At 59.2% G+C, this 25,233-nt stretch overlaps 2 protein-coding genes across 5 annotated transcripts; both read right to left on the reverse strand.

Annotated features, from left to right (window-relative positions):
- Positions 1-599: 599 nt before the first annotated feature.
- On the reverse strand, positions 600-9,693 carry ANGPT4 (angiopoietin 4). Of its 2 annotated transcripts, XM_053958924.1 has the most exons (10): positions 9,201-9,693; positions 4,794-4,949; positions 4,452-4,573; positions 3,926-4,158; positions 3,320-3,435; positions 2,798-2,899; positions 2,550-2,716; positions 1,658-1,788; positions 1,378-1,571; positions 600-1,276 (listed from the first exon to the last, which is right to left on the reverse strand). In XM_053958924.1, exons 1-9 carry the CDS (start codon positions 9,516-9,518, stop codon positions 1,411-1,413), a joined length of 1,506 nt encoding a protein of 501 aa, XP_053814899.1. In that variant the 5' UTR covers positions 9,519-9,693; the 3' UTR covers positions 600-1,276; positions 1,378-1,410. The 2 variants fall into 2 exon arrangements, with proteins under 2 accessions (XP_053814899.1, XP_053814898.1); XM_053958923.1 differs by having other exon boundaries at positions 600-1,571.
- Positions 9,694-10,696: 1,003 nt separating this feature from the next.
- RSPO4 (R-spondin 4) lies at positions 10,697-19,934 on the reverse strand. 3 transcript variants are annotated; one of them, XM_053958902.1, is made up of 6 exons: positions 19,612-19,934; positions 18,771-19,106; positions 15,733-15,921; positions 15,318-15,461; positions 15,042-15,227; positions 10,697-12,073 (listed from the first exon to the last, which is right to left on the reverse strand). In XM_053958902.1, the coding sequence occupies exons 2-6, from the start codon at positions 18,847-18,849 to the stop codon at positions 12,000-12,002; spliced, it is 672 nt and encodes a 223-aa protein (XP_053814877.1). In that variant the 5' UTR covers positions 18,850-19,106; positions 19,612-19,934; the 3' UTR covers positions 10,697-11,999. The 3 variants fall into 3 exon arrangements, with proteins under 3 accessions (XP_053814877.1, XP_053814876.1, XP_053814875.1); XM_053958901.1 differs by having other exon boundaries at positions 18,771-19,139; XM_053958900.1 differs by having other exon boundaries at positions 18,771-19,163.
- Between the last annotated feature and the right edge of the window lie 5,299 nt (positions 19,935-25,233).

The raw sequence follows: 25,233 nt of genomic DNA on the forward strand, positions 1-25,233 counted from the left end.
ACACACAGAAGCCTTGTTCCCGAACCAGGAGTCTCCATCTGACCCCCACCCATGGGACTGCCAGCATGAAACCCTGGCACAGACACGTTCAGACACCCCAGAATGCCCCCCCGCTGCATGTCCCTGCTGGGGACAGCAGGACAGCCCCACACTCCCTATCGCTTTCCCTGGCAGCTGCTTCCCAGTGGCTCCGGTTTCGTGGGGAGCGCAGCTGAGGCCATCAGTTATTTCCAGGGAGGAGGGACAGCCGGGGAAATGTCCATCACGCTCACCCTCTGTGCTGAGATCCCCCATGGGTGCCCCATGTGCAGGCAGGAGGTGCAGGCAGGCAGCCAGGACAGAAGGAAAACCGGCAGCACCGCCCCCCGTGTTTTCCATTTTTTAATTATTCCCCACTGATGAGCATCTTCTGGAAGCGCCAACAACGTCACGTGCTTTAATCAGCGTTAATTAGCGGGTGCCTCAGGACAGTGATGAGGGCAGGCAGCAGGAGCCCCCCCGCTGCTGCGTGCACAGCCGGTGTCGGTGCCAGCACCCAGCACCTCCCGCCTCCCAGCCCCTTTAACCCACAGCCCCCTCCCCACCCATGACCCCCCAGCCCCTTCCTGCTAATCCTGGGGCCCTGCCAGCCCCTGCCACTGCAGTGTCTGCTCCCAGCAAGCTCCTTCCAGAACTGGGCCACTGGCCATCCCAGGACTGGTCCCAAAAAAGGTCCCCAAGGATACCCTCTGCTCTTCCTGTCCTGGAGAAACCCAGCTCCATTCCGTGAGGAGCAGTGCCTGTCCGGCCATACATGGGGACAGTGGATCGGGCCATGCTTAGAAGGGGACAGCCGGTGGCCCTCTGCATGGCTGTGTCTGAACAAAAGGTGAAGGAGGGACACCACCAGCCCCCATGCTTATCAGGATTCCTGTCCCATCCAGCTCCTCTAATCCTGCAGGAAAGTGGGACGGTGGGGGATTTACAATATCCAAAACCAGTGAAAAGGCAAAGTCCCCATCATGTCTGGGGTCCCTCTGACTGCACGTGGTCCCAGGGGTTCTCAGAGCCCCATCACTGAGGGGGGTCTTGGAGCCCTGTCCCCAAGACAAAACCCTGAGGCCCAGCAGAAATCTGGGGAGAGAAGCTGAGGTGAGGTCAGAGGGTTTCCATATGCTGGAGTCCACTTTGGCAGGTCTGGCTTTGTCCCACTCCAGCTCCTGCAACTCCAGCTCCTCAGCGCCCTTTAGCCCTGCCCATGGCTCCTCCAGCATGGCCGTGGTGACATTGCAGACTTCTGAAAAATGGGATAAACGAGAATAAAAAATATACTCATGGTAAAGATTCCCGCAGCAGGTGGGGCATCTTAGCCGCCCCCAACCATCCCTTGTCCCGGACTTGTCTCTCAGTGCTGGCACTGCCGCAGGCACGTTAGAAGCTGGTGGGCCGGATCATCATGCGGGTGCCCTTCAGGGAGTAGCTGGGCCCCTGGAAGTGGTGCCAGCGGATGCCGTTGAGCTTGCGGATGTTGTTCCGGGCCGGGTAGTAGATGCCATTCAGGTTGGAGAGGCCACAGGCATCGAACCACCATCCTGTGGGAAGGGAGAAGGGTGGGAAGGTGGCATCGCAGGCTGGCACCCACGGGTGCCACATGGGGCTGTCCCCCTGCTCCACTCACCTCCTGAGAGCATCTGGGCACACTTGCAAAGGCAGTTGTCATTGTCGGCGTCACGGGTGCTGAATTGGGTGCCCTGCAGGGCCAGGCCACTCTGCTGCCCAGCAGTGCCACTGTAGTCCTGCAGCGACAGCCTGTGCCCAGCAGGAACACAGCCACTGTCACTGCCGGGGCGTCACAGAGCCCCCAGCACTGCTCAGGGGCTGCCATGAGCTGAACACAGCACAGAGGGATGTGGGCAGAGATCCTGCAGTTCCAGCTTGGCCTCCCATCCTTGACCTCCAAGAGTGAGGGTTGTGGTACTCTGGGGCAGAGAGGACCCCCAAGTCTCCTCCAGTCCTCTTGCTGGGGGTCAGCTTGGTGCATGCATGGGATGGATGGTGCAGGGGATGTCTGGGGTCTGGTTCCACCTCCAGCCCAGCAGTGAAGGCCCCCAGCTGCTTTTCACCCTCCTGCCCATGGCCAGGAGCACATGATCATGGCAAGCTGAGCATTAGGAGCACAGCATCCCTTTGTGGACATGGACAGCCTGGGGATGCCCAACACCCCTGGGAATGCCTGGTGTCCACACCTCTGTCACCTCCCTTGCCCAAAAAAAAGAGCCTCAGTGCAAGTTGCTCCCACTGGGATGGCAAATCCCACTGCCCTGATGCAATTTTATGCATTAAAAATGTACTTCTCAGAAGCCCAGGGAGAGATGAAACTGTCACAGCAATGTGCCTGGCACCTGGCACCATAACTACACCAGGACAACCCAGTGAAGCCCCAGGTGATCCTGCACCTCCCTGGGGCACCACACCCAGCCCTTCCCCCTGGCCACTGCTGCCCACAGGGCTTGGGGGCAGTCAGAGATGGGAAGTGCTGCGTGGCTCTTCCCACAGTGCCTCTCCCCTACCTGTAAAACTGCCGCTCACTCCCCAGCTGGAATTTCCCGTAGTGGGCATACACCTGGCCACCCTCCCAGTCCTGCAGCTCGACCCGCAGGGCGTAGGGCACCCGGCTGGTCAGCAGGTGCACGGCCTCATTCCCCAGCCAGTACTCCCCCGACGCATCCCCGAAGCCCTGTGGAGCAGCAGGGTGGGTGAGTTCAGGGTGCCTGGGGGGCCCCCAGGGTGTTGTTCCCCTCCCCGGTCAGGCACACACCTGCTTGTACTCCCTCCAGCTCCTCTGGAAGCTGAGGCTGCCGTTGGCACGAAGCTGGATGATGGTCCAGCCCCCTCGATCCGTCTCCATGTCACAGTATGCCTGCAAGGAAGTGAGGGACAGGCTGGGGGTGGCTTGGAGGGGGCAGCCAGGTGCATCCCTGCCAAGCTGGGCAGCTCGGCGTGGGTGCTCTGTGTGTGCTAGAGCTGCCTGAGGGGCTGACGAGGGTGTGCTGTGCCCAGTGCCTGGCTGAGGAGTCTCTCCTCCCTCCATGGCTGTGGACAGGGCCTGGGGTCTGGTGCTTATAGGCCAGGGTGCCTAAAATCACTTTTATGCCCCCACTTGGAAGGCTGTGTCAGCCCTGCTTTCATCCCGTGGAGGCTGCCTTCACCCAAGGCTGGATGGGGTGGGGAAACTGCCCTGGGATGTGCCAAGCAACAGGGATCTGGTGTGGGACTGGTGTGCACTGGGTGGGCAACACTCCAGGGTGCAGCAAGGAAGCCCTCTCTGGACTGTGCTCACCTTTTTGGGCTCGCTGAGGTTGGCAATGTGCAGGGTGTAGATGCCACTGGCATGGATGCCCGCCCGGCGCACCTCGGCACAGTCCTGGAATTGCTGCTCCTGCCCAGGTGACATGGCTGTGGCAGAGGGGACAGTGAGAAGGCAGAAACTGTAATGGCCCTGCAGCCCTGCCTGTTTTGCTGCTCTTCTCTCTCTCTTTGGATGCCTTTGTGCTCACGGATTATTTTTTTTATCTTCTGTGCCATCTCCTGAGGGCTGAGCAAGGCAGCTGTGCCACCAGGCCTGCTGCCAGCCTAACCCCTGGGGGTTTGCCATGGCTGGGAATGGCATCAGGCTATGCACCCACCCCTTGGAGCTCCAAGCTGCTCCTTGGTTGCAATGAGTGGATAATTTTCTAGTGGAAGGTGTTCCTGCCCATGGCAGGGTGTTGGAATGAGATGAGCTTTAAGATCCCTTCCAACCCAAACCATTCTACGATTGAATGATTCTATGATTTTTGAGGTGAGGTCACTCAAGCTGAGCAGACCACAGGGGGCACCCTGGCACGCTCCTGGGAGGACAAGGAGCTTTCCCACTGCCTCCACTCTGCCCGCACACCCCGCTCACCTCTGCCCTGGGAGACGAGGCGCATCAGGCTCTGGACAGACTGGAGGAGCTGGAGCTGCTGGCGCTGGAGCAGGCTGGTGTTGGCACTGGCAGCCAGCAGCGTCTTTTCCATCTCCTCGATGGTGCCGCTCTGCCGGCTCAGCAGCCGCTGCAGCTTCTCCTTCTCTAAGTGGGCCCCCGCCAGCTCCGCCTGCTGCTTCGTTTCCATCTCCAGCACCCGCACCTCCAGGATGCTGGGAGTGGGATGCAGCGGTGATGGGGTGGCAGAGCGGTCCCAGCGTGTCTGCAGGGACCCATTGCTGTCCCCATCCCCTGCTACACCCCCTGAATTGTACCCTCTGGGATGTGCCCAGCCAGGGGAGCCCAAAGCCCAGCGGCCGTGCTGGGGCTGTGCAACCCCCTAGGGACCACAGCCAGCACCTGCAGGGGTTCAAGCCCCCTCAATGTGCAGTGTGAGGTGGGAGGGACCAGCCTCCCTGGGCTGGTCCAAGGGCTGTGGGGGTCCCTGAGCCACCCCAGCCCCTACTTGTTTCTGTTCTGCAGCTTGTGGATCTCATTGGTCTGCAGCAGCAGCTGCTTCTCCAGCTTGATGGTGGACAGGGAATTCTCCTGGAGCTGCATCTCGATGCGCCACGTCTGATTCAGCACCTGCCTCGGGAGCAGAGGGGAGTCTTGGCATCAGCAGGCAGGGCCACACCACACCCGTGGTGTCGCTGGGCTGGCGGGTCTCTGGCACACAGCCCTGGTACCTCCACCACTGGTGCATTAAACCCCGTGTCACCTCAGGGCATCGCGTTTATCTGCAGACAAACCGTGCCACCCCCCACAGTCTCAGGGTGGCGGGGACATGGGGACACATGTGCTGTACCTGGGCCTCCACGTCGGTGAGCTTGCGGCTCTGCTCGGCGCTGCGGTTGAGGAGGGAGCTGCCGATCTCCAGCATGGTGGCGGTCTGGTTCTGCACTGCCGTCTGCTGCAGCTCCGCCATCTCTGGCTTCACGCTGCTCTGGATGTAGCTCTCCAGCTGTGCAGGGAAGTGAGGATGCAGGAGGTCATCTGGGCACCTCTTCAGGTCCTGTCTCAGCATCCCAGCTGAGCCTGGCACCGCTGGGCACAGCCCCAGGCACAGCCTTGTGTCTACACAAGGCTTGACCCACCTCAGGGCCCTTAGAATCTTATCAGAGGACAGAGTGAGCTGAGCTGCTGCAGGGGAGTCTCCTCAGGCATCGTCTGCCAAGATTCCTGGGCTGTGGTACCAGCTGGGGCCTGGCATGGGCTTCTGTGTGCCCAGGTGTGCTGGCGAGCTGGGGCTGATGCCCAGCCAGGGTTGCCTGTGCCAAGCAGCCAGGCAGGGAGTGACTGGCACTGGCATCAGCATCAGCTGCCAGCCCCCAGCCACCGGGGATTTGGAGGGTGAGGGGACACCGTCAGCCAGGGAAGGTGGGTGTCCGGCACCCGGTGCTGCTCCACCACGTGGAAGTGCTCGGGGCTGGGAAGAAGCTGGCTGCGAACACAGCTCGGACACAGCTGAGATGACGCTTCCGCTTTCCCAGCCCGCGGGGGAGCCGCCTTTCCCAAAGGCTTTGCTATTTCTGGCAGCCCCGCCATGAGGTTCCCATTCAGCCCCTCCCCAGGGCGATGGCCTCGGTGGGGGCACGGTCCCTCAGCGGGGGCCACAGGGAGCGGAAGGGGCCGCGCTGCCGCCCACGCTGGGAAAGCAGCCCCTGAGAGCAGCAGGGACGGGGGCTGCCCAGCTCCCTGCATCCCACAGATGCTGCTTCCCTGCAATGCCCAGGTCCTGAGCTCCCCAGTGGTGCAGGCAGAGCCCCACATCCCCCTGCATCTTGTGGGGTTGTGGACCAGAATCAGCAGGGTTGGGATGCTGCTCTCTGGGCAGGGTGGAAAGCAGGCAGTGGTGCCGGGATGTTCTGCACCATGGTGGGAATGCAGTGGTGCTGGGATGCTTGGCACGGTGGCAGGCAGGCAGCAGTGCTGGGATGTTTGGCATCATGGAATACCAGGATGTTCAGCAGCATGGCAGGCAGCAGTGTTGGGATACTCAGCGTGGGAGTGGGGCCGGCAGTGGGCCAGGGCACAGGGCTCTGCACTTGTTTGGCATGACGAAATCTCACTGTTCCTTCCTCCTCTGCACCAGGCAGTGGCAAAACCATCACCCCACTGTGAGCGCCCATGTGGGGCAGGAGGGTCTCGGGGCAGGAAGGTCCCAGGGCTGACCATCCCAGCCAGCATTGCCTGCACCCGTTTCCCTGGGGATTTTCCCTCGCAGGAACGTGCTCTCAGGGAGGAAGCAGGGAAAGGTCGGAAAGCCGCGTCTGGAAAACATTTCCCTGAGCTGAGGGATTGCTGGAGAGTTTCCCTTTAACCACGTCGTTAATCTTGTTGCTTCACGGGGCTTGGGGAGGCCTTTTCTCCCTCTCAATCTTGCTGCTTTTTTTTTTTTTTTTTTTTTTTTTTTTTTTTTAAATAAACATCTGTGAGCTGAGGGCAGAACATACCCACAGAAAAGGTCAAGCTGGCACGGGGAAGGCTGAGAGCTCTGGAGATGGAGCCCTGGATCCTGGCCCCAGCAGTTCCCTGGGAGCTGGAGTGGGGCACAGTGTCCCCAGGCATGTCTGGCATAGAGGACATAAGTGGGGCAGGCTCTGAGCCAAGGACAGGGAATCCGGGATGCCCCCTCCTTCATCTCATGGGTGCTGATGTGAGCTGGGCTCTCCTGGTCTCAGGGACTCATTTCTCTACCATAAGGGCAGAGCCGCTGCGGTAAAAGCTGTGGTGCTGTTTTGGTCACCCCAAAACATCACCGTGGAGCAGGAAGAAACTCAGCCACTCGCTGGACATGCTGGGATCCTATTGCCACATGCTGGGATCCCATTGCCCACAGCTGGATCATCCTGTGCTGCCTTCTTGCAGCCACATCCCTCCCCTGTGCCCCAGTTCTTACCCTGCCCTGGCATTTCTATGCATTTCACAAGCACTGGCTCAGGAATCCTTGAGGCACAGGTGGGTGGAAAACCCTTCACCTGCTCCCCACACCGCTGCACACATCCCAGGGTGAGCAGCATCAGCCCCTGTGCCTCAGGCACCTCAGAGCTGCCAAAATGCCACTGCCTTGCTGGAGACCCCATCCCACCCCAAGCTCCCCCCCAGACCCAGCGGCACCATCAAATGTTTGTGTTTGAACTAAAATTAATTCCTCCTGAGACAGAAGCAGCCGATGTGTCCTTGTGTGCTGGGTCCTGGCCATGTCCCCACCAAGGGGTGCTGAGTGGGGAGGGTGGGCCAGCCCCCAGTACCATGGATGGGGGTCCTGGGGGAGGCCAGTTCTGGAGATGCCTGAGGGGACCTGGAGAACCTGTTGGGTGCCAGGAGAGCTCACAATTTCTCAGCATCCTGCAGGGCTCCCCAGGCCAGGGCAGAGCAGATGGGGATGCAACACTGTTTACGATCTGTCCCTGAACCCAATGCCTCTTTTGAGCCCTCGTTTGTTTGTTCAGGGCTGGAGTCTGACCAAAACAAGCGTTCTTGGGCAGCTCTGCTGAAATTTGGGAAGCTGAGGAACAACAGCAAAAAACATAGCTGCAAGCTGCCTCTAAAAGGAGAGAGCCATGCTGCAGGATGGAGCTGGATGGGATAGGGTGGGGTGGGATTGTTGTGATGGGATGGATGGGTAGAACAGGATGGGGATGGGGATGGGGATGGGGAAGGAATGGGGCACTGGCTGCCCAGTGCTCCACTGCCTTGTGCTCCTTGGGGCTGTGGTGAGGGGCATTGCTGCCCACTGCTGCCCAGATGTGCAGTCCCACCTTGCCTGTGGCTGTCTGCTCTGGACAGGGCCATGTGCACCTGTGGTGGGACCCTGGTCCCCTGCCTTGCTTGGCCATACAAAGGCTGCCCTCATCCCAAGAGCTGGCCTGGGCACACAGGGCACAAAGACACCAGAGCACAGGGACACCAAGGCAGAGAGCTGAGGGCACAGGGACCCCAGGGCACAGGGACCCCAGGACTTCTGTGCACCCAGCAGACCCAGCAGGTTCCACAGTGACAGAGATTTGGTGCCACCAGCCAGGTTGTCACTGGCCCTGCTGACCCCTCTGCAACACTCTGGGCTGGCTTCCTGCAGAGCCACGGTTCAGCGTTTTCCCAGCTCTTGAGGAATTTGTTCTCTAAAGATGGCTGAGGGGACAAGGAACAACGTCCTGCACGTCCCTGCTGCCTGCACTGTCCCCCACAGCCAGGGTGGCTACCCAAGCAGCATGGCTGGCACAGACCATCCCCGGGACCCCCACTCAGTGTGTTGGCCCCATCCTGATCCCTGAGTGCTGCAGGGGCTCGGCACGGGGACATCACCCAGGAAATGGGACTGCAGAGGCACACGGGTCCCATTACAGCCTGGTGGGACACCACAGGACACACATGTGGCTCTGCTGGGTCAGTGACAGCTGGGGACAAGCCTCTTCCCCTCCTATCAGTGCAGGTACCCAGTGTTCCTGGCACGGGCTGTGGGTTCAGGGCCCCCCTGGGACGTGTCCCTTGGGATGAGCTATTCCTGGGTCTGACGCAGGCAGTCGCACTCAGCTGCTGGGGGCTCCAGGAAGGAAATGCTGCTTCCTGCCTCAGGCATTGGGGACAGGGCGAGCCAGTGGGAGCTGGGGGTGGCAAATCTGTGGGTACACAACCCCTCTGGTGTGGCATCCTACTGCTCCCACCATGCACCACCCACAGGCCACCCAGGAGCCATTGGGTCCCACACAAAGTCTCATCAAGTTCTGGGAGCTTTTGTAAAGCCTATAGGAGGGAAAATTATTAAGCTGGAGAGATTTCAGTGGCCCCTGCCCTTGGGACCCTCTCCCTACCACTGGCCAAACCCCTTCCCAGTCTCCTCGCCCAGAACTTGGAATGCTGATCCCCAAGGGATGCTTGGCATGGCTAACCCAGCAAGGACCATGAGGAACCCTATGGCAAGGATGGACAGGGAATACAGCCTCAATGGGAAGTGCTCTGGGTGAGTGATCTGCAGCACCCATGAGCTGCAGCACCCGCAGAACCTGCAGCACGCATGCTCTCCATGCAGACAGTGCTTGATTCCAGCTGCACACCTGCAGAGAAAAGCTGACCTGGATGCTCAGGTGGGCACAGGCCCCAGTGGCCACAGCTGTGCCACAGGGATGCTGCATGAGTGAGTGTTGGACACAGATCCCTGCCCACACCACCCCGCTGCTGGTCGCGCCCCACACCTCCACATCCTACACCCTACCTTGAGCAGCCACTGGGTGCTGTTCTCCAGGATCCTCTCGAGGTGCCGCAGGCGCTGTGCAGCCCCGTGCCCGGCGGTGCCGGCCGGCGAGTCCCGCTGGAGCAGCACGTTGGCCGGGCCGGGGACGGGGCCGGGGGCGGCTGGGCAGGGCAGAGGGTCGGCCTCGGGCAGCACGAAGGTGTAGCTGCAGTGGCCGTGCTGCACGCGGTGGTAGCGCCGGCGGCCGCCGCCCTCCAGAGCCCGGCGCTGGGCTCCAGCAGCGCACAGAGCCGTCGTGGCACAGGTCAGGGCCACGAGGCCGAGGCTGAGCGCCCGCATGGCGCGGGGGTCCCCGCGGGGCCGGGGTGCCACGGCGGGGGATGCGCCGGCAGCTTGCTCCGTGCCGGGATGGGTCAGTGGGCGCTCGCCGCCGCGTCCGACCGCGGCGATTTCGGCATTTCCTCCCTCTGAGCCGGCGCTGGCCGCCCCGGCCTTTTATCACCAGCCCTCGCAGGGGGAGAGGGGAGAAAAAAAAAAAAAAAAAAAAAAAAAAACAAAGAAAAACAAAGGAAAAAATCTGTTTAAAAACAATACTTCTATCTTTTTTCTTTCCTCTGAGTCCACTGCGGGGAGATCAAGTTTCACACGTGATCTATAAATGTCTCTCTCTGTCACACACACACACACACACACACACACTCACACTCACTCACACACTCACAGGCGCACACGCAGCCCCGTCCCTCCCCCGGGCGTGGACAGCGCCACGGCAGCACCGAGCCCTCCCACGCCCCAGCCCTACACCCCGCGAGTCCCCCCGATCAGCACCCGCTGGGATGCACCACACCCAGGCACCCCCATCCCAGGCAGCACAGCTCCCTCCCCATGTCCCGGCTATTTATAATGCCAGCGGGAGCCAGGCCTGGATTTCGCTGCTCTGGCCATGGGATGAGCCCGTGGGGACCAGGAGGAGGGAGGGCTCTGTCCCAGGCAGTTTGGCAGGACGCAGCCAGACTGTGCGTGCCCAGAGCCCAGGCCGAGGGCTTGTCAAGGGCTGATGGCTCTGACCAGAACTGGGGGTCACCATGTCTGGCAGCCCATGGACTGGGACAGGATCTGGGCTGTGTCCCCTAGGAGGAGACAATCCCGGTGGTGGGAACAGGCTGCCAAGGGGATGTCCAAGCATCTTAGCAGAAGGGGATTTTCTCCAACGCCCGGAAAAAAAAAACCCTGGTGGTTCCCAATCCTGTGGAATGGCAGTCCCAGTGTCACACTGGCCGTTTGTCCCAGTGCTGGCTCAGACAACGAGCGATGCTGGTGGTACTTTAAGCAAAAACTTGAAATAAAATCTTTCCCCAGTAACCCAATTCTGGGGGGCCAGGGCAGGGTGTCCCCCCGCGGGGACCCAAGCTGCAGAGCTGTGGAATACGGGATTGCACCGTGGCCACGGCCAGCATCCCAGACGCCCTCTGGCAGCAACTCGTGGGAATGGGGAAAACAGGGAAGCAGGAGCGATGCCGGGGGTTTAATCCATTTATTTGTCATGAAGCGATCGGAGGAGATGCTCCGGCAGCTTTGTGCCAGCTCTGGGGCTGGCTCGGTGCTGACACCCAGCGCTCCCGTCCTGAAGGGTCTGTGCAGCCCCCGCGGCCTCGACACCCCGCGGCCAGCCCCGGCCTCCCCCTGCTCACGCTCAGGGCGGGGACGGGGAGTTCACACCTCGGCAATCCCCAAACGCAGAGCTGCCTGCGGCTGGACAGCGATTTAAGCACACACGTGGTATATATCCCGATGGAACCCTCTGCTCCTGGGGCACGCAGCGCGGCAGGGAGGGATAGACTGGCACGCCTGGGCTCAGCACCCCACGGTCACGCCCTGGTGATGGCTGGGAGGGGTTGCAGAGCTGCTTCCAACACATCCCAGTTTGGGGACGCAGGATGCAGCAGCATCCCCTGCCTGGGTTTGCATTTGCATTGTGCATGTCCCTGTCCTAGACAGACAGTCACCCCAAATTCCAAAGCCCACATCCAGCTGGGAGAGAAGCTCTGTGAGCCTCTCTGTGAGCCTGAGGAAGACACGATGTGGCCCATGAGGGTGCTGTGTGCTGGGCTGGCATGATCCCAAGAAGGGTTATCAGCCTGGAGGTCCAGCTGCCCTCCGAGCCCCAGGAGAGCAGGATTTGGCCCTTGGCTGTGCTATTGGGGATGCTGAGCACCCGGCTAGCCTGCTGTGGGCAATGGCACGGTCCCCAGTGGGGTCACCCCGGGAGTCCTGCTGCTTCCTGTGCCTGTGGCTGAGGATGGGGGACACTATCCAGCACCTGGAGCAGCTCAGTGGTGCACTGTGCCCCTCAGCACTCCCATAAAACCAGGACCCTGTGGAGCCAGGGCACCTCCCAGCCCTGGGGAACACTATTCAGGCAGGCATCAGCTTCATTAGCAGGGTCCAACCCCAGTCTAACCCCATCCCACCCGTCTGGAGGAAGGGATGGAGCAGGCTAGGGGAGAGGGAAGACCAGAGGAATAAAGGAGCCACCCCCTCCCCAAGCCCTAGGGCTTTGCTTTGGACATTGCAAATTAGATTTTCTGAAAAGGAAATGTTTTACAGGCCATAAATTGTCTCAAAAGGAAAGGGGGATGGGGGGGGCAGAGAAAATTGTGCAATTTTTTTTTTTTTTTTTTTTTTTTTTTTTTTTTTTTTTTTTTTTTTTTTTTTTTTTATGGAAAACCAGGGGTGATGTGGCTGGAGCATCGTGGCAGGAGTTGGCTGGGAACTTTTGCCATTCCTGCCATGGTGCCCCAGCTCCCATGCTGGTGCCCGCTAGGTGCCCGTGTGCCTTTCTGTCTTCGGCTTCTTCTGTCGCTTTTTGCCTTTATTTTTGGGTTCGGTTTTCTCTGCAACAGAAAAAGAAGAAAATGAGTGCTCGCCCATTGGCCAGGCAACATGATCTGACCTGAGCCCCATCCATGGGACGCTGATCCCATATCCTCAGTGTGTTAGTGCTCGACCCAGTTTCTGATTTTGGGGACCCCAGACCCCTCTCCCGGTCATGAAACAGCAGTGTGGGTCTGTGGGGGGGTTGGGTGTGCTGATGGCACGGGCAGAGGGACACTGGCGTGTTGTCCCCACATCTCCCATGGCTGGACTCTCAGTCCTGGTACCCCAAAATCCCTAGGAATGGGGTGGGACAGCTCAACTGAAGCAGAAGCTGCCTGGAGAAACCCCAGATCCTCTCTGAGCAAGGACTGTGGGTGTTGGAGAGGGGCAGTGGCTGCACCAACACCCCAAAGCCATGGCACAGCTGTGCTCAGCTCTGCCATGATGTGGGAACCTGTCTACCACCAGGGGACCCAGACAGCCCCTGGGAGGATTTGGGCGTGGTGGGCAGCAAGGTGACTTTGGAGCGCATCCTTGCATAGGTGCTAATTCTCTCTCCCTGTGGATGCCCTCCACGTGTGGATGATCCCCATCCCAGTGGCACAAACAACGTGCTGGTGGAGCCTGGCTGCAACCCAGGTCAACCCACTGCCAGCTTTCCAGGGTCAGGCTGTTGGGACCCAAACCTTTGCTCACCCCGAGAAGCTGCCACAGACCCTCCAGCTGGCCAAAGTGTTGGTGCTGAGACACCAAAGAAACAGGGATTCAAGATAAACCCTGCTGTGCTATGGGCTCCACTGGGAGGGGGAGTCCATGCTACAGATCAGAATGGTTGCCCCAAAAACTGGGCAGCTTTGTCGGTCCTTGCCCCCCTGAGCCCGCTCCAGTTAGAGTCACTTGTGTGGGGGGGTTTAGTGATGTGAGGGGCACAAGGGACCATGACTGTCCCTGGTGCTGCGTGCGCCAGCACTGTTGTCCCCAGTCCCTTCTGAAGGCTCCAGTTCTTGTCCTGCCTGGCTCTGAAACCCTTTTTCTCAGCTCTGATCTCCAGACAGTTGCCACCCACAAAGGAGAGGGCACGGCACGCACGCCAAGAGTCTGGAGAGCGGGACAGACACCCAAGGCAGATTTACAGCAGTGCGAGGGGTTTGTGCCACGGCCAAGCGTGGCAGCTTTTCCCTTCCAGCCGCCTGGATGGCTCAGAAGTGGTGGCACAAATCTCTCATCACACGGTCGGGTTCGGCTGCCTGCTCTGGCTCGCCTGGGCTGGGGGTGTCTCAGATGCATCAAGTGAACTCCTCGTCCTCCTCCAGCATCTGGATCCTATAACCCAGCACTTGGCCAGGCGGGCAGAAGCCTGGGAGTGAGGGCAGACACAAGCTCTGCTGTGGCAGGGACTCTGAACAGCCTGCCCAGGAGTGGGAGACATGGAAGGGCTGCTCTCTCCTGAGTGGGTTACTTGGGGGGCATTCATGGATTCCTTCTGCTGGGCAGGGGACAGGCCTGTCTCTAAAGCTGATCCCAGATAGGAGCCTCAAGAGTAGAGTCCTGCCAGTCCCTAAGCCCACCACCGTAGCCCCACAGCTTCCAGCTTGCAGGAGCACAGGCAGAGACAGGAGGCCAAGCACTTTTCTGGGGTGCCAGTGCCTTCTCAGTAACTTCACAAGATGAGATACCCCTGAAACACTGGCACAGCAGTCCCTGCCAGTGGGACCTGCTGTGTGCCAGGCAGGACAGGGCATGGGCACAGTGCTCCAGAACACAGTGCTCCAGAGCAGCCTGTCCTCCCACATTAAATTTCTTGCATCAAACTGTCACCAGCTCTGCGGGTCTGGAGCTGCCACACACCAGCAGGGAGGAGAACATCCTCAAAATCGAAGCCACCTGGCACCCCAAAGACGTGAGTTGAGATCTGGGTGGGGAAGGGAATCAGCTCCTTTGCACTGTCAGCAGGAAAATATTACTTATGATTGATGTTGCTGGGATGAAACCTCTCTCCTGGCTCTGTGGCCCTCGCCCAGCACGCACGTCCTCTGCTGCTGCCCCCCTTCTTCATCCTTTTTCTCTCCACCCTCACAGTCCTGTCCTCCCTGATCCCCGCCACGCTGGCGGTGCCGGACAGCTCATCCCACGGCGCAGTGACCCCGCAGCTCCGAACCGCAACCCTCGGTGGCTCAGATCTGCTGCCAGGCACTTCAGATCGGTATCTCATGCATCCCCCTTGCTGCCAGTTATTAAGTGGAGATTTATTAGGGTAGCTTCAGTCCAGACGCCTGCATCCAAAAATGACATCAGCCACGTCCTGGTTCCTGTCGCCAGCCCTGCACCCGTGCACGCACCGCCCGGACAGACCCTGCAGCGGGTCTGGTGTGTGAAAGGTGGGGAGATCCCTCAGCCAGGGAGCCCCCAGCCTGGGAATGAAGTGGGGGGAAGTGCAGGAGCATGAGTGAACATCTGGCCAGATAAGCCATGGAGGGGCACTGTGCCCTGGGGTGTCTCCCAAAACTTTGGCCATCAGAAATCCCCTGGGTGACGTCCTCCTGCTCCACGAGCGTTTCAGTTTTTAGGGAGCTCAGAGGTTTTTGCAGGAACCTCCCCTGTATGTCTCAACCCTCTTTACCCACAGCTGGAGTACAGAAAGCCTCCCTTTGCGTCGTGGCAGAATGGGAGCTGGAGCTCGGCAGCCTCATCCCACCACGGCGGTTCTTGCCAGTGCCCAGCCCAGCCCAGTCCAGCATGGAAGGGGACACTGGCTCATCCCAGGCAGTCTCGGGAACTGCCAGGTGGGAGCAGCCAGCCCTAGGGCTGCTCAGCACATGTGCCTGAGATGACGGCTTTACCCAGAATTTCAAAATGCTTGGGAGATGACAGCATGGTTCGCCGGCCACTGCCAGACCCCTGCTGCCATCATCCTCCTGCAGAGCCCCTCGGGCTCACTTTGGAGGGACGCGAAGCTGTCCTCAGCCCCGGTGGCGCAGCGCTTACCTCCCGGGCAGTGCTTCTTCATGCGGCACCTCCTGGTCTCCAGCAGCGCGGGGCAGGCAGTCCCCTCCTCTCGGGCAGCCTCCGGCACCTCCCGCACCCGCGTCTCCACACCCCACTTGCAGCCGCAGGTCCGACTCTCGTGGGTACAGGCGCTCCACTCGCTCCACGGGCCCGGCTCGCACGTCTCTGCAGGGACAGGGACAGAACGGATTGGTGACTCCTCGGAGCCAGGCACGTCCCCAGGGACGGCGGGCACGGGGTGTGGGCGCTGCTTACCTTGGCACTCGCGGGTGCCGGGCTGTGCCGCAGTGCCGGGGGGACACTGCCGAAAGCACTGGCCCTTGTACAAGTAAAACTTGTCCTTGCACTTCATGCAGAAGTCTCTGCTGAAGCAGCTCTCGCAGCTGGGCGACCTGCACTCTGCCGGGAGGGACGGCTGGTCAGCGGGACAGCCCGGGACACCCCCGGCACCCACTGGGGACCCAAAACCTGCGGGGTCTAGGCTGCGGCTCTTGTCAAGGGAAAAGGGGACGAAGTCCTCCCAACCCGGCCGCCCCTGGATCCAGTGCCACCAGGGATGCTGCGGGAAATGAAGCCATCGCCCTTCCCGCAGCACTGGGACCCGCAGGGTGGCGAGGAGAGCAGGGGGCACTAGTAGGAGCAGGGGGACCCCGGCTGGCGCGGGACGTACTTGTGCATCTGTTGACCTCCAGACCCCGCACACCAAAGTAGCCTGGGGGACAAGTGTGGACGCACATCCCGTACTGGCGGATGCCGTCCCTCCAGATAAGCAGGAAGAGCCGGTGGTGGCAGGTGATGCAGCCGTTGTCCTCAGAGCACAGGACGCAGCCCGTGCAGTTTTCCAGCAGGCCAGCACTCGCTGCGGGGACAAATGGAGGAGAGGGGCTGTGGCACAGGTGCTGAGAGGGATCCCAGCCCCGTGGCAGCCCCTCTCTGACACACCAGGGTGACAACGCTGTCCTGTCTCCCTGCAAACACCACCTCACCTCTCTCTGCTCCTCAAATCCCCACCTCTGCCCACGCTGCATTGATGGCCTGCATCACTCCAAGATCTAGACTGAGGGTTTGCCCTATGCCCAGCACTGCCCACGGGTGACAGTCTGAGCCACACCCCAAGCCAGCCTTGCCCATCCCGTGGGAAGTGGAACAACCACTGGGTCAGTGGTAGAAATATGATCTGACCTGATGCCTCTTAAGTGTCAGAGGACAAAGGGCATTTTGGATGCACTCAAGAGGAGCTGGGAAAATAATCTCTCTGCTCAAGAGCCTCTGCTGCCTGCCTGGCTGCCTGTGCTGTACTCTCAGACTGTGGGAGGGTGACTGACCCTGAGGTGGGTGACCTCTGTTCCCAGGGACAAGGACAGGGTGCCAACATCCACTAGGCAAACTGCTCCTGCTCTCTGAGCCCACAGAAAAGCCACAAAAGTGGCCACTGAACTCCTGCCTGCAGGCATCCAATACTTTCACCATGCCCCTTTGTTGGGAGCTGTTTGTTTGGCTCTGGCACCACAGCCTGAGTAGAAGTGACCATGCCAGAAGCCCTGGTACAGCATGCTTAGGACCTGGGCTCTATAGAACCACAGAATCACAGAATGGTTTGGGTTGGAAGAGATCTTCAAGATCATCCCAAACCCCCTGCCATGGGCAGGGACACCTTCCACTACACAAGGTTGCTACAAGCCCGAGCCAGCTGGTGGGTCCGGGGGGAATGCCTGGCACTGGTCCCTCTGACCCCAGAAGCTGCATCAGAAGGGTCCCACGGCTGTGGGGCTGGTGCAGAGGTGCTGGGAAGCCGGGGGAATGCTGGCAGAGGATTCTGTCAGACGATCATGGCAGACGATGCCTCACAGCCCCGTGTGCTGGTCCCTGGCACAAACCAGTCCACAGTGCTGTGGTGCCATGCAGTTGTCCCCAAGCTGGCTCATCCCAGTCCCTTCTCTGGGGCACACTGTCTGGGACAGCAGCACTGCCAGGAGCCCTCATTAGAGCTGCGTCTGCTGGGAGCGCTAAGGAAGCACCTTGGATCCATTAAGTTGTTATGGTCTCCGTTACATATTTACCAAATGCTGACAACATTTGTGTTCCTGGCTGCAGCTGGAATGGCTTCCCTGGAGACCCGTGGATTTACGAGCCTCTTTCCCTTCCCTAATTCTTTTTGATATTTAGGGTTTTTTTTTTTTTTGCTGGTCTCCTTCCACTTCCAGCCAGACCAAAGAAGGTGGGGAGCCCTGGATGGGCTCTGGGGCCTCCTTCCTTTCACTGGCTTTGGAAGTAATTCCATGGTATGGAGCTGGGAGAAGTGGGGTCATCCTCCTCCATCCACAGTGCTGCTGACATGGCACACACATCTCTGCCACCAAGAGTGACACTGGGAGCCACCACAGAGAACAACAGAATGTGGCTCACTCTGAAACCATGGGCTTGGGGGTTAGGAACAAGAGATGGGTTAATCTCCTCCTGTCCAGTGATGATGGCAGAGGGTAGGGCTGAGCTGGGATGGGCACGGGGCATGAGGAACAGTGGGCACCTGAGTTGCCGGACATGGGTGTGACATCCCCCATCTCTGCCCACCCTACGCCCAGTCCTGCAGGGAACCGTGAGTCCCTGGGGCACTGGACTGCCCAGACCAGAGCTCCCAGGGTCAGTAGGGAGGCTGTAGGGTGATGCAGCATCTTTTGTGGCTCCTGGACCCCGTGCTGGCTTTTCTGTGCAGGTTATCCCAGGGTATATAACATGTCCATGGGGTGGAAAGCCATAGCCAGATCCCCAGGCTGCCAAGACCTGAGGCCTTTGGAACATTGTGCTACCCAGCATCAAGCAGTGGTAGCTGGAGCCCCTCTTGGTGCTTGGCTGTTTCCCATCAGGGGTGTTTTGGCCACCAGCCTGGCCACCCACATCATCACACACACCTACTGCCTCTGCATGCCTTTAACATGGAACAACTTCAAGGGAAGCTCTCCGGGCTCCAGCCCTGAGAGCCCTGGTCCTGGGACGTCCTGCCCCTACCCTGGCACATGTTGGCCCCAAAACCAAGGCATTCCTGGCACAGAGCCGAGAACCAGCCCTGGACCCACTCCACGCAGCCAGCTGGCAGTGCCTGGCACTGCCCAGTGAGGGCACATGAGCCAGTGCCCAACAGAGAGGGCATGTGCCTCAGCACAGTCCAAGCACACCCTGTCCTTGCCCAGGCACTGAGCAGTGGCTCAGCTGATGCCTCTTCCTGGGGAAAGGATGGGGCAGAGGACAGGCAGTGCCTGCCGTGGCTCTGAGCATCCTTCCAGGAGGTTTTACTCCTAAGGCAGTTAGTGTGCTATGCAGAGAAAGGAAATATCAGAAAATCAGCCCATTTAGTGCTATCCCCAGTGTGTCTGGCTCTGCTGGGGTTTGCAGAGCTGGTCCCAGTGCCAGCCAGTGTCTCTTGTCTCCTGCCAGCCCCAAAGGCAGGGCTGGCACCGGGCAGGAGGTGCTATGGGGCTGCACTCTGCATCTTCCTGCACCGCCAAGCCAGCCCCAAGCCACACGCCCAGAGGGGAACACAAACGGTCCCCAAGGGGGCTCAAGGCGAGGGGTTGAGGTTATGCTGGTTCCTGGCACCTCCAGCCCTGGTTCACAACTCCTTCCTGCTCCGTGCAGGCAGGACAGGCAGCCTGGTGTCCCAAAGCCACCCTGCGAGACCCGAGCGGGACAAGCCCACTGTGCACACTGTACCTTGCTTCTTCCACCGGTTCTGCGTGAGCATTTCCATGGAGCTGATGAATAACAGCAACATGAATATTATCCACTGCATCTGGGCAGGAGTGATGTCGGACAGGGAAGAAATCAAATCATCCAAGCGGCTGGCGGGCTCTGCTCCTGCCAGAGCTGGTGAGGGGTGCTGGGAGGGCGACGAGCGGCTCCGGGCTCACACCATCCCAACACGAGCTTCGGACACACAGCCACACTTCAGGGCAGCTTGAGACGGCGACAGCGGGGCAGGCTGGGGCTGTCAGGCCCGGGGAGTGCTCATGGTGGCGGGGAAGTGCTGGCTGCTCCAGGGAGCTCTGCCTTTATAGTCAGTGTCAGCCCCCTGTCCTCACCCTCCCTTTCAAAATAATAATAATCCTAAAAAAAAAAAAAAAAAATCCCCCAGCAGCAACAAAGCGACTGGCAAACGCCCTGGCTGGATCCCCCCGGAGCACTCCAGCCACCACCTCGGCTGGGAACCGTCCCGCCGTCCCGCCGCGGTCCGACTGTCCCGCTGCCATCCCAGCGCCGGGGTCACAGCGAAGCCCCCTGCGATTTTGGGGGGGTGGAGCCAGGAGGGTGACGCTGCCTGCGCCGGCCCCCCCGGCTCAGCCCCCCCCGGCTCAGCCCCCCGCTCCGAGTCCCCGCAGGGCCAGGGGGGCCAGTGACAGCCCCCGGGCAGGGCTGAGCCCCCCGGGCAGGGCTGAATCCCCCGGTCGCCGGGAGCCATCGTGGATCTCCGGCAGCTCCGGCGGCGGCTGCGGTCTGCCCCGGCTGTCCCCAGGATTGCAGCTGACTCTGATTTTCCGAGCGCTTCTTAACTCACCTCCCTCCGAGCTGCGGGAGCGAAGCTGAGCCGAGCTGAGCTGTGCCAAGCTGTTCCAAGCCAAGACGAGCTCACTGCGCTGTTCTGGGCTCCTATGCGGCTGTCCACACCCCTTGTCCCATGCTGTGCTCCCCAAAACCCACCTTAGGGGCTGTGTTTGAAGTGGGGTGCAGGACAGGAGGGGGACACCTCACTAGCCAGGTGAGCCGAGGTGACCTACAGGCACAGGTCCCCATCCTGGGGCCCCCACGTGCTCGTCCCGTTGTCCCAACCCTGTGCCAGGAGCCGTACCCTGGACAGCCTGGTGACCTCCCAGCCAGGGCTCCAAGGCCACTGGCCACCAGCGACAGCGCCAGTGAGAGCGCATTCACTCCTGTCATCACCACGTGCAAACCAGCACATGGTGCCCCTCTCCTCCCCCCAGAGGGGGCACAGAGAGACTTTCTGGGCTCACAGGACCCCTCTGAGCACCCTGGGGGAGATCATCACCCACCTGCTCATCCCACACGCCAACGAGCTGCAGGGCTCCTTTCCACCTGGGATGTTCTGGGTCTGCATTGCCTGGGAGGGATGAATGGACTGGGGGTGCTGAGAATCACCAAACTCATTGCACCAGAGTGAACCACCCATGGGGCTGCAGTGGACGTGTCCATCTGTGTCCTGGGGTGTCCAGCCATGCCCAGGGACAGTACATTGGGGTTAATCTTCTCTCTACCCCTCAAATTTCTCCCTCCTGTTTCTCTTCTCTCCCCCAGCCCCCCGAGCCTCTCTCCCCACCTCTCCCATCCGGCACTGCTGCATTTCATTCCTGAAGGGTTAATGATCAGACAACAAAGGAGCTATTTCAGACCCCTTTGGCCTCACTGTAGGAAACCAGGAGTAATAACTGAAGAAACCAGGAGTAATAATGGTTGGGATCACTTTAGGTTTTTTTTTTTTTTTAATTATGAAATAAATTGAAAAATTACACATAAAATGCATAAATTGCAGCATCTGGCTCAGATGAAATTTCCATTAACAACCAAACCTGCAGCATGGCATCACCATCAGAGTTTACAAGGGCTGGGGCCCGTGTGGACACAGGGATGCTGCTGCCATCCCAGCACAGAAGAATAGGGATATGGCAATGGCATTGGGGATCTCTGAGTGTCTCCAAACCCTGGCTGCAGGCAGCTGCATTGGTGTGGATGGCAATGACCAGGATGAGATATGGGTGCTGCAGGGCAAGGAGCTTCCACAAGTCCTGTTGGGTGCCAGCACAGCTGCCCTAGGGCCCATAGGGAATTTCCTTGTCCAGATCTGGAAGGCAAACACCGGGCAAGGGCCAGGGGAACACCTCATTCCAGGTCACGCTCTCTGGCTGCTGGCATGGGTGAGCGGATGTCGGAGCAAGCCTTGCCAGGGTGACCTGTCACAGGAGGACGCGCTAATTAGACAACTCTCGTTAATGCTGGATCCTGGGGGCACCACGTGGCCATTGCTCAGCCCATCCCCAGCTGTTTGGGATAACGGGAGATTTGCCAAGGGCGGCATGGCCGCTGTCCCCCTGCCCCTGCTGCTGTGTGTCAGGTATCCCTGAGAGAGCAGAAAAATCCCACGTTTCCCTTAATTTGTCTATTTATGACAAATCCTACTGTCGGTGGGAGGAGAGGTGGTGTCTGCTGTTTAACTGGGCACTTGGCAGCCCTCTGTTGTGCTGGGAGGGGTTTGGGGGGCTGCGGGGAGGGGGAAGCCCAGCTGATGATGGCAGCACCCGCGGTGACTCAGGGATGATGTCGGGGAGAAGCGAGGCTGAGCCGCGGGTGCCGCTGGCAGCTCCCGGCTCCTCACGCAACCCCGCTCCACGCCAGCACAGAGGGAATGAAATGTTCCTCCTCCGTCTTCCAAAGCAGAAGGGTGAAAGTGTCCAGAAAGATAATTTGGAAAGTTTGTTTGACACTTGAGCACACTTTCATCTTCGGAAAAATCTTGGTGACCTTCCAAAGCTGCACCGCCTGCTTCCCGGCACGGCAGGCGCCCCAGGGCACACGCCCGTGGCACCATCCCAGTGGCTGCTTTCGGGATGCTCAGGGCTCTGGAGGGGACAGTGTGGTCCCGCCGGGCCCACAGGTCAGCAGGGATGCAGTCACAGAGGTGGTGGCACAGGGATGCAGGCACAGGGATGTTCTTAGGAAAGGTAGTAAAGTGAAAATTAAATGTCTGGAGCTGGCTAGCAGCAGGAGACAGGAAGGGGCAGGGGGATGGAGGGAACCCCTGGATGAGGGCGGGGTTTTCTCCACAGGTGCCATGAAGTCCCAGCAGCTACGAGGGCTGGGAGGGATCTTCCCCAGTGCATCCCGGGCGATGAATGTGGGTTTGATCAGGGGAGGGTTTGAGCGGATGGTAGTGGATAAGGAAGAAAAATACTTGGCATTCCTCTCCCATCATAACAAGCCCAGATGCTTGGACGGTGGCAGCCCACTTCCCACAGGAATGGAAAGTCACAGCTGCTCTCGCGCCAGTTCAGCAGAGGCCCTTTCACTGCTCTTAAGAAAAGCCAGCTCCACCTCACGCTGCACCACAGCCCTCACTGGCATCCCGTGACACGGCTCCCTCCATCACCCGGGCCCCTGGGGGTGGCACTGCCCATGACCCTGCTCCAGGAGAGGCAGAGCTTGGGGCAGGGAAATGTGCTGGGAAAGACCAAGTACCAGATTTACTGCTGGCATGGCTGGTGCTCCTTCCCACATGCCAACATGTTGGGAATACCTGGACTAGCACAGCCCTGCAAAGGAGGAGTGCTGTGGGGAGAATGATGCCGTGGGAAGCATTAATGGGAAGCAGCTCCTGTCTGGTCAGAGCTGATGGGAGCAACGCCAGCCTCTTGGCAGCCCAACTCACCACCTCCCATACCAGCACAGAGCCAGTGAGGTCTCTCAGTGCTGGGGTGCCGTCAGCTCTCCCAGATGAGAAGGAAGGTGTGAAGGTGGCTGATTTTAGTGCTGATATAGCCAAGTGCAGTCCACAGCATGCTCATGGCACATTTGCTCTCCCCTCCTCCTCCTCTTCCTCTTCTTCCTCCTTTTCCTTCTTCTCTTCCTCCTCCTCATGCCACACTCCAGCCATTCCTGGGTTTGTGCCATCTGCCATTCCTGCTGTTCTCAGGGAATGTGGCATCCCAAGAGGCTTAATATTTGCCATAAATCACATCCTTCATCCCAGAGTGAGCTCTGGAGCTCCATCTCTCTTCTTGGCTCCTCTGGCTTGCTCCAGTCCTGGACGCCAGCGTGGCTGCACAGCCTTCAATTGCTGCAGCTGCCAAAACAGGAGCAAAGCCCAAAGAGGGAACTGGCATCAAGTGGCACTGAAGGCCAAGGGGCAGGAAGAGTAGGAGAGAGAGGCAGGAGGAAAGGGAAGATGAGCACTGAGATGGGAGGGAAGGCTTGGTGTCGAAACTGAATTCCTGGTCCATGTCAGCACAGCAGATTTCCAGTGTTTATTTTATCTCTTTAGTTGAGCCCCTTTGAGGCAGAATATATTAAATGGCCTGACTTTATATAATGGAAATAATTGAAACAATACTCCTGCTTCCAGCCGCAACGTGCTGTGATTTCAGCCAAGAGTGGCCAGCCTCCTCGAGGTGCTGGGGACAGCCGCTGCCGCCGCTGGCGCTTGTTCGCTGGTTATTGTTGACACATGTCAGCGTCGCTTTCCAATTTCCGTACAGCTGTCAGAGCGGGGAGAACACCCGGCGGCTGGCGCGGGGTGGGCTCAGTGCCGGCCAGCACCGACGGGCGCGGGGAAGGACGGCGTCCCCACGCTGGGATCCTCTGCTCTGCCCGGCTGGTGGTCACGGCTGAGCTGGGATTTCCCAAGGGGACGCGGTGTTGGGGCAGTGCTCGCAGGTAGCCAGGAGATGAGGATGGTGGAATGTGGAGACGCTTGGGAGGGTGGAGGGCGTGCTTGCTCGCTGCATAAACTGTTGAACTGGGACCTCGGTATTCACTGGAGAAGGTGAAAGGAGGAGGTGAACGTGAGGGCTGGGGGTTGTTGAAGGTTTTATCCAACTCTGCCCCAGCAGTAGGTGACATTGGGGCAGGGAAAGGCCCCCAGCCCCAGCATCCCTGTGGGAAAGCACTTGCATCAAGCACCATCCTTGAAGCCGACATCAATCTCCATCCCACATGAGACACTGAAACTCTGTCACTGAAAATCTGTCATTGCTCTGTGAGCAGAGCTGAATGGATGAAACAAGCAAACACGGTGGTCAGGAGTCACCAACATTGAACCAGGCCATAAACCAATTCCCATTTGTGGGCACCGCAGGGTTCCAAGGAAAAGCTGGCAGGAGGTGACAGTAAGAGAACAGCAGCAAGGACTTTGAGGAACTGAGACATGGTGTGAAAAGTGCTCCAGAATCTCTTCCCGTCATTGCAGCCACTCCCCCTGGCTGTGCACAGTGAGGGCTCAGGGAAGGTTTCTCCAAGGAAAAGCAGGAGATGGGACTTGCAGTGTAGGACAGGGAGACTGGGGTTTGAGGCAGCTGGACTGCACATTCCTTTGCTGTAGGGAGCTGGAATTCCCCAGATGAGTTGGGTGCTGCTACTGGGCTCAACAGGACCCCTCAGCCTGGGCAAAGCCTGTTCTCCCAGCAAAGCCAAAGCATCGGTGACCATGAAGCATCCTCTGGGCCAGATGTGCCTCTGCCTTCCCTGCAATGAAAATCATGTGTTTGTTACTGGAGGGGAGTGAGGCAGCGGTATTTTAGTATCTGGCCCTCTTCTATTCTCCTAAGAACCATATATGCCAAATTCCAATAGATTTTTTTTTTTTTTAATATTTGGACTATTTAAGGAAAGTATTGAGAAAGACAGATGGAAGCATCAGTCAGATGGATGTTCCTGGCTCCACGTGAGACAGCACTCAGAAGTCCCATTCTTTTTCAAATAATTTTAATGTGACTACATGGTTCCCTCTTGCACATCATTCCCCAGGAGGGTAAATCCTCTGACTCTGGTGGATGACTCTCACTGGCTGGAATTCAGCAGAAGACAAAGGCTTTGAGCAGGCTGCTGGTTGGGGATGGGGAAATTCCCCCCCCGCAGCCACAGAGCCCAGGGAGGGCTCGGGAAGCAGCTGCTGCAGTTGTGGCTCTGGTGCCCATGGCCAACCCTGCCCATGACCTGCCCTGCCCATGCCATGCCACAGCTGCAGCTCCCAGTGGATGTGCTCCCAGTCAGGGGACGTGGTGAAAGGCTGAGGTGACTCTAGGCAGTGGAAGGCAAGAAAGGTGCCTATCTGTGTGCCCTCAGGGAAGCAGAACCTGGGATATGTGGCTGTACCTTCACCTCAGCTTGTGCCAGGGCTGAGAGCCTGATGCTGGTGCTGGCATCACTTAGCTGGGACTCGGCCACCAAAGGCTGTGATGGTGTCTGTCTCAAAGTTTACTTTTAAGCCATTTTGCTGATAATCCACCCCCCAGTGTCTCAGCTCTGGGAACTGCCCTGGGTCCTCTGGTTGTAGCTGAACGTGGACTTTTGCAGCATCCCAACCCTCACGGACCCTTCTTGGCAGCAGGATGTGATCATTCCGTGACAAAAGCCAGCGGCTCCTCAGCTCCCGCCTGCCCTGGCCAAAGCTGCA

This window comes from Vidua chalybeata, chromosome 17 (genome assembly GCF_026979565.1).
Source record: "Vidua chalybeata isolate OUT-0048 chromosome 17, bVidCha1 merged haplotype, whole genome shotgun sequence".
In the NCBI taxonomy this organism is placed as follows: Eukaryota; Metazoa; Chordata; class Aves; order Passeriformes; family Viduidae; genus Vidua; species Vidua chalybeata.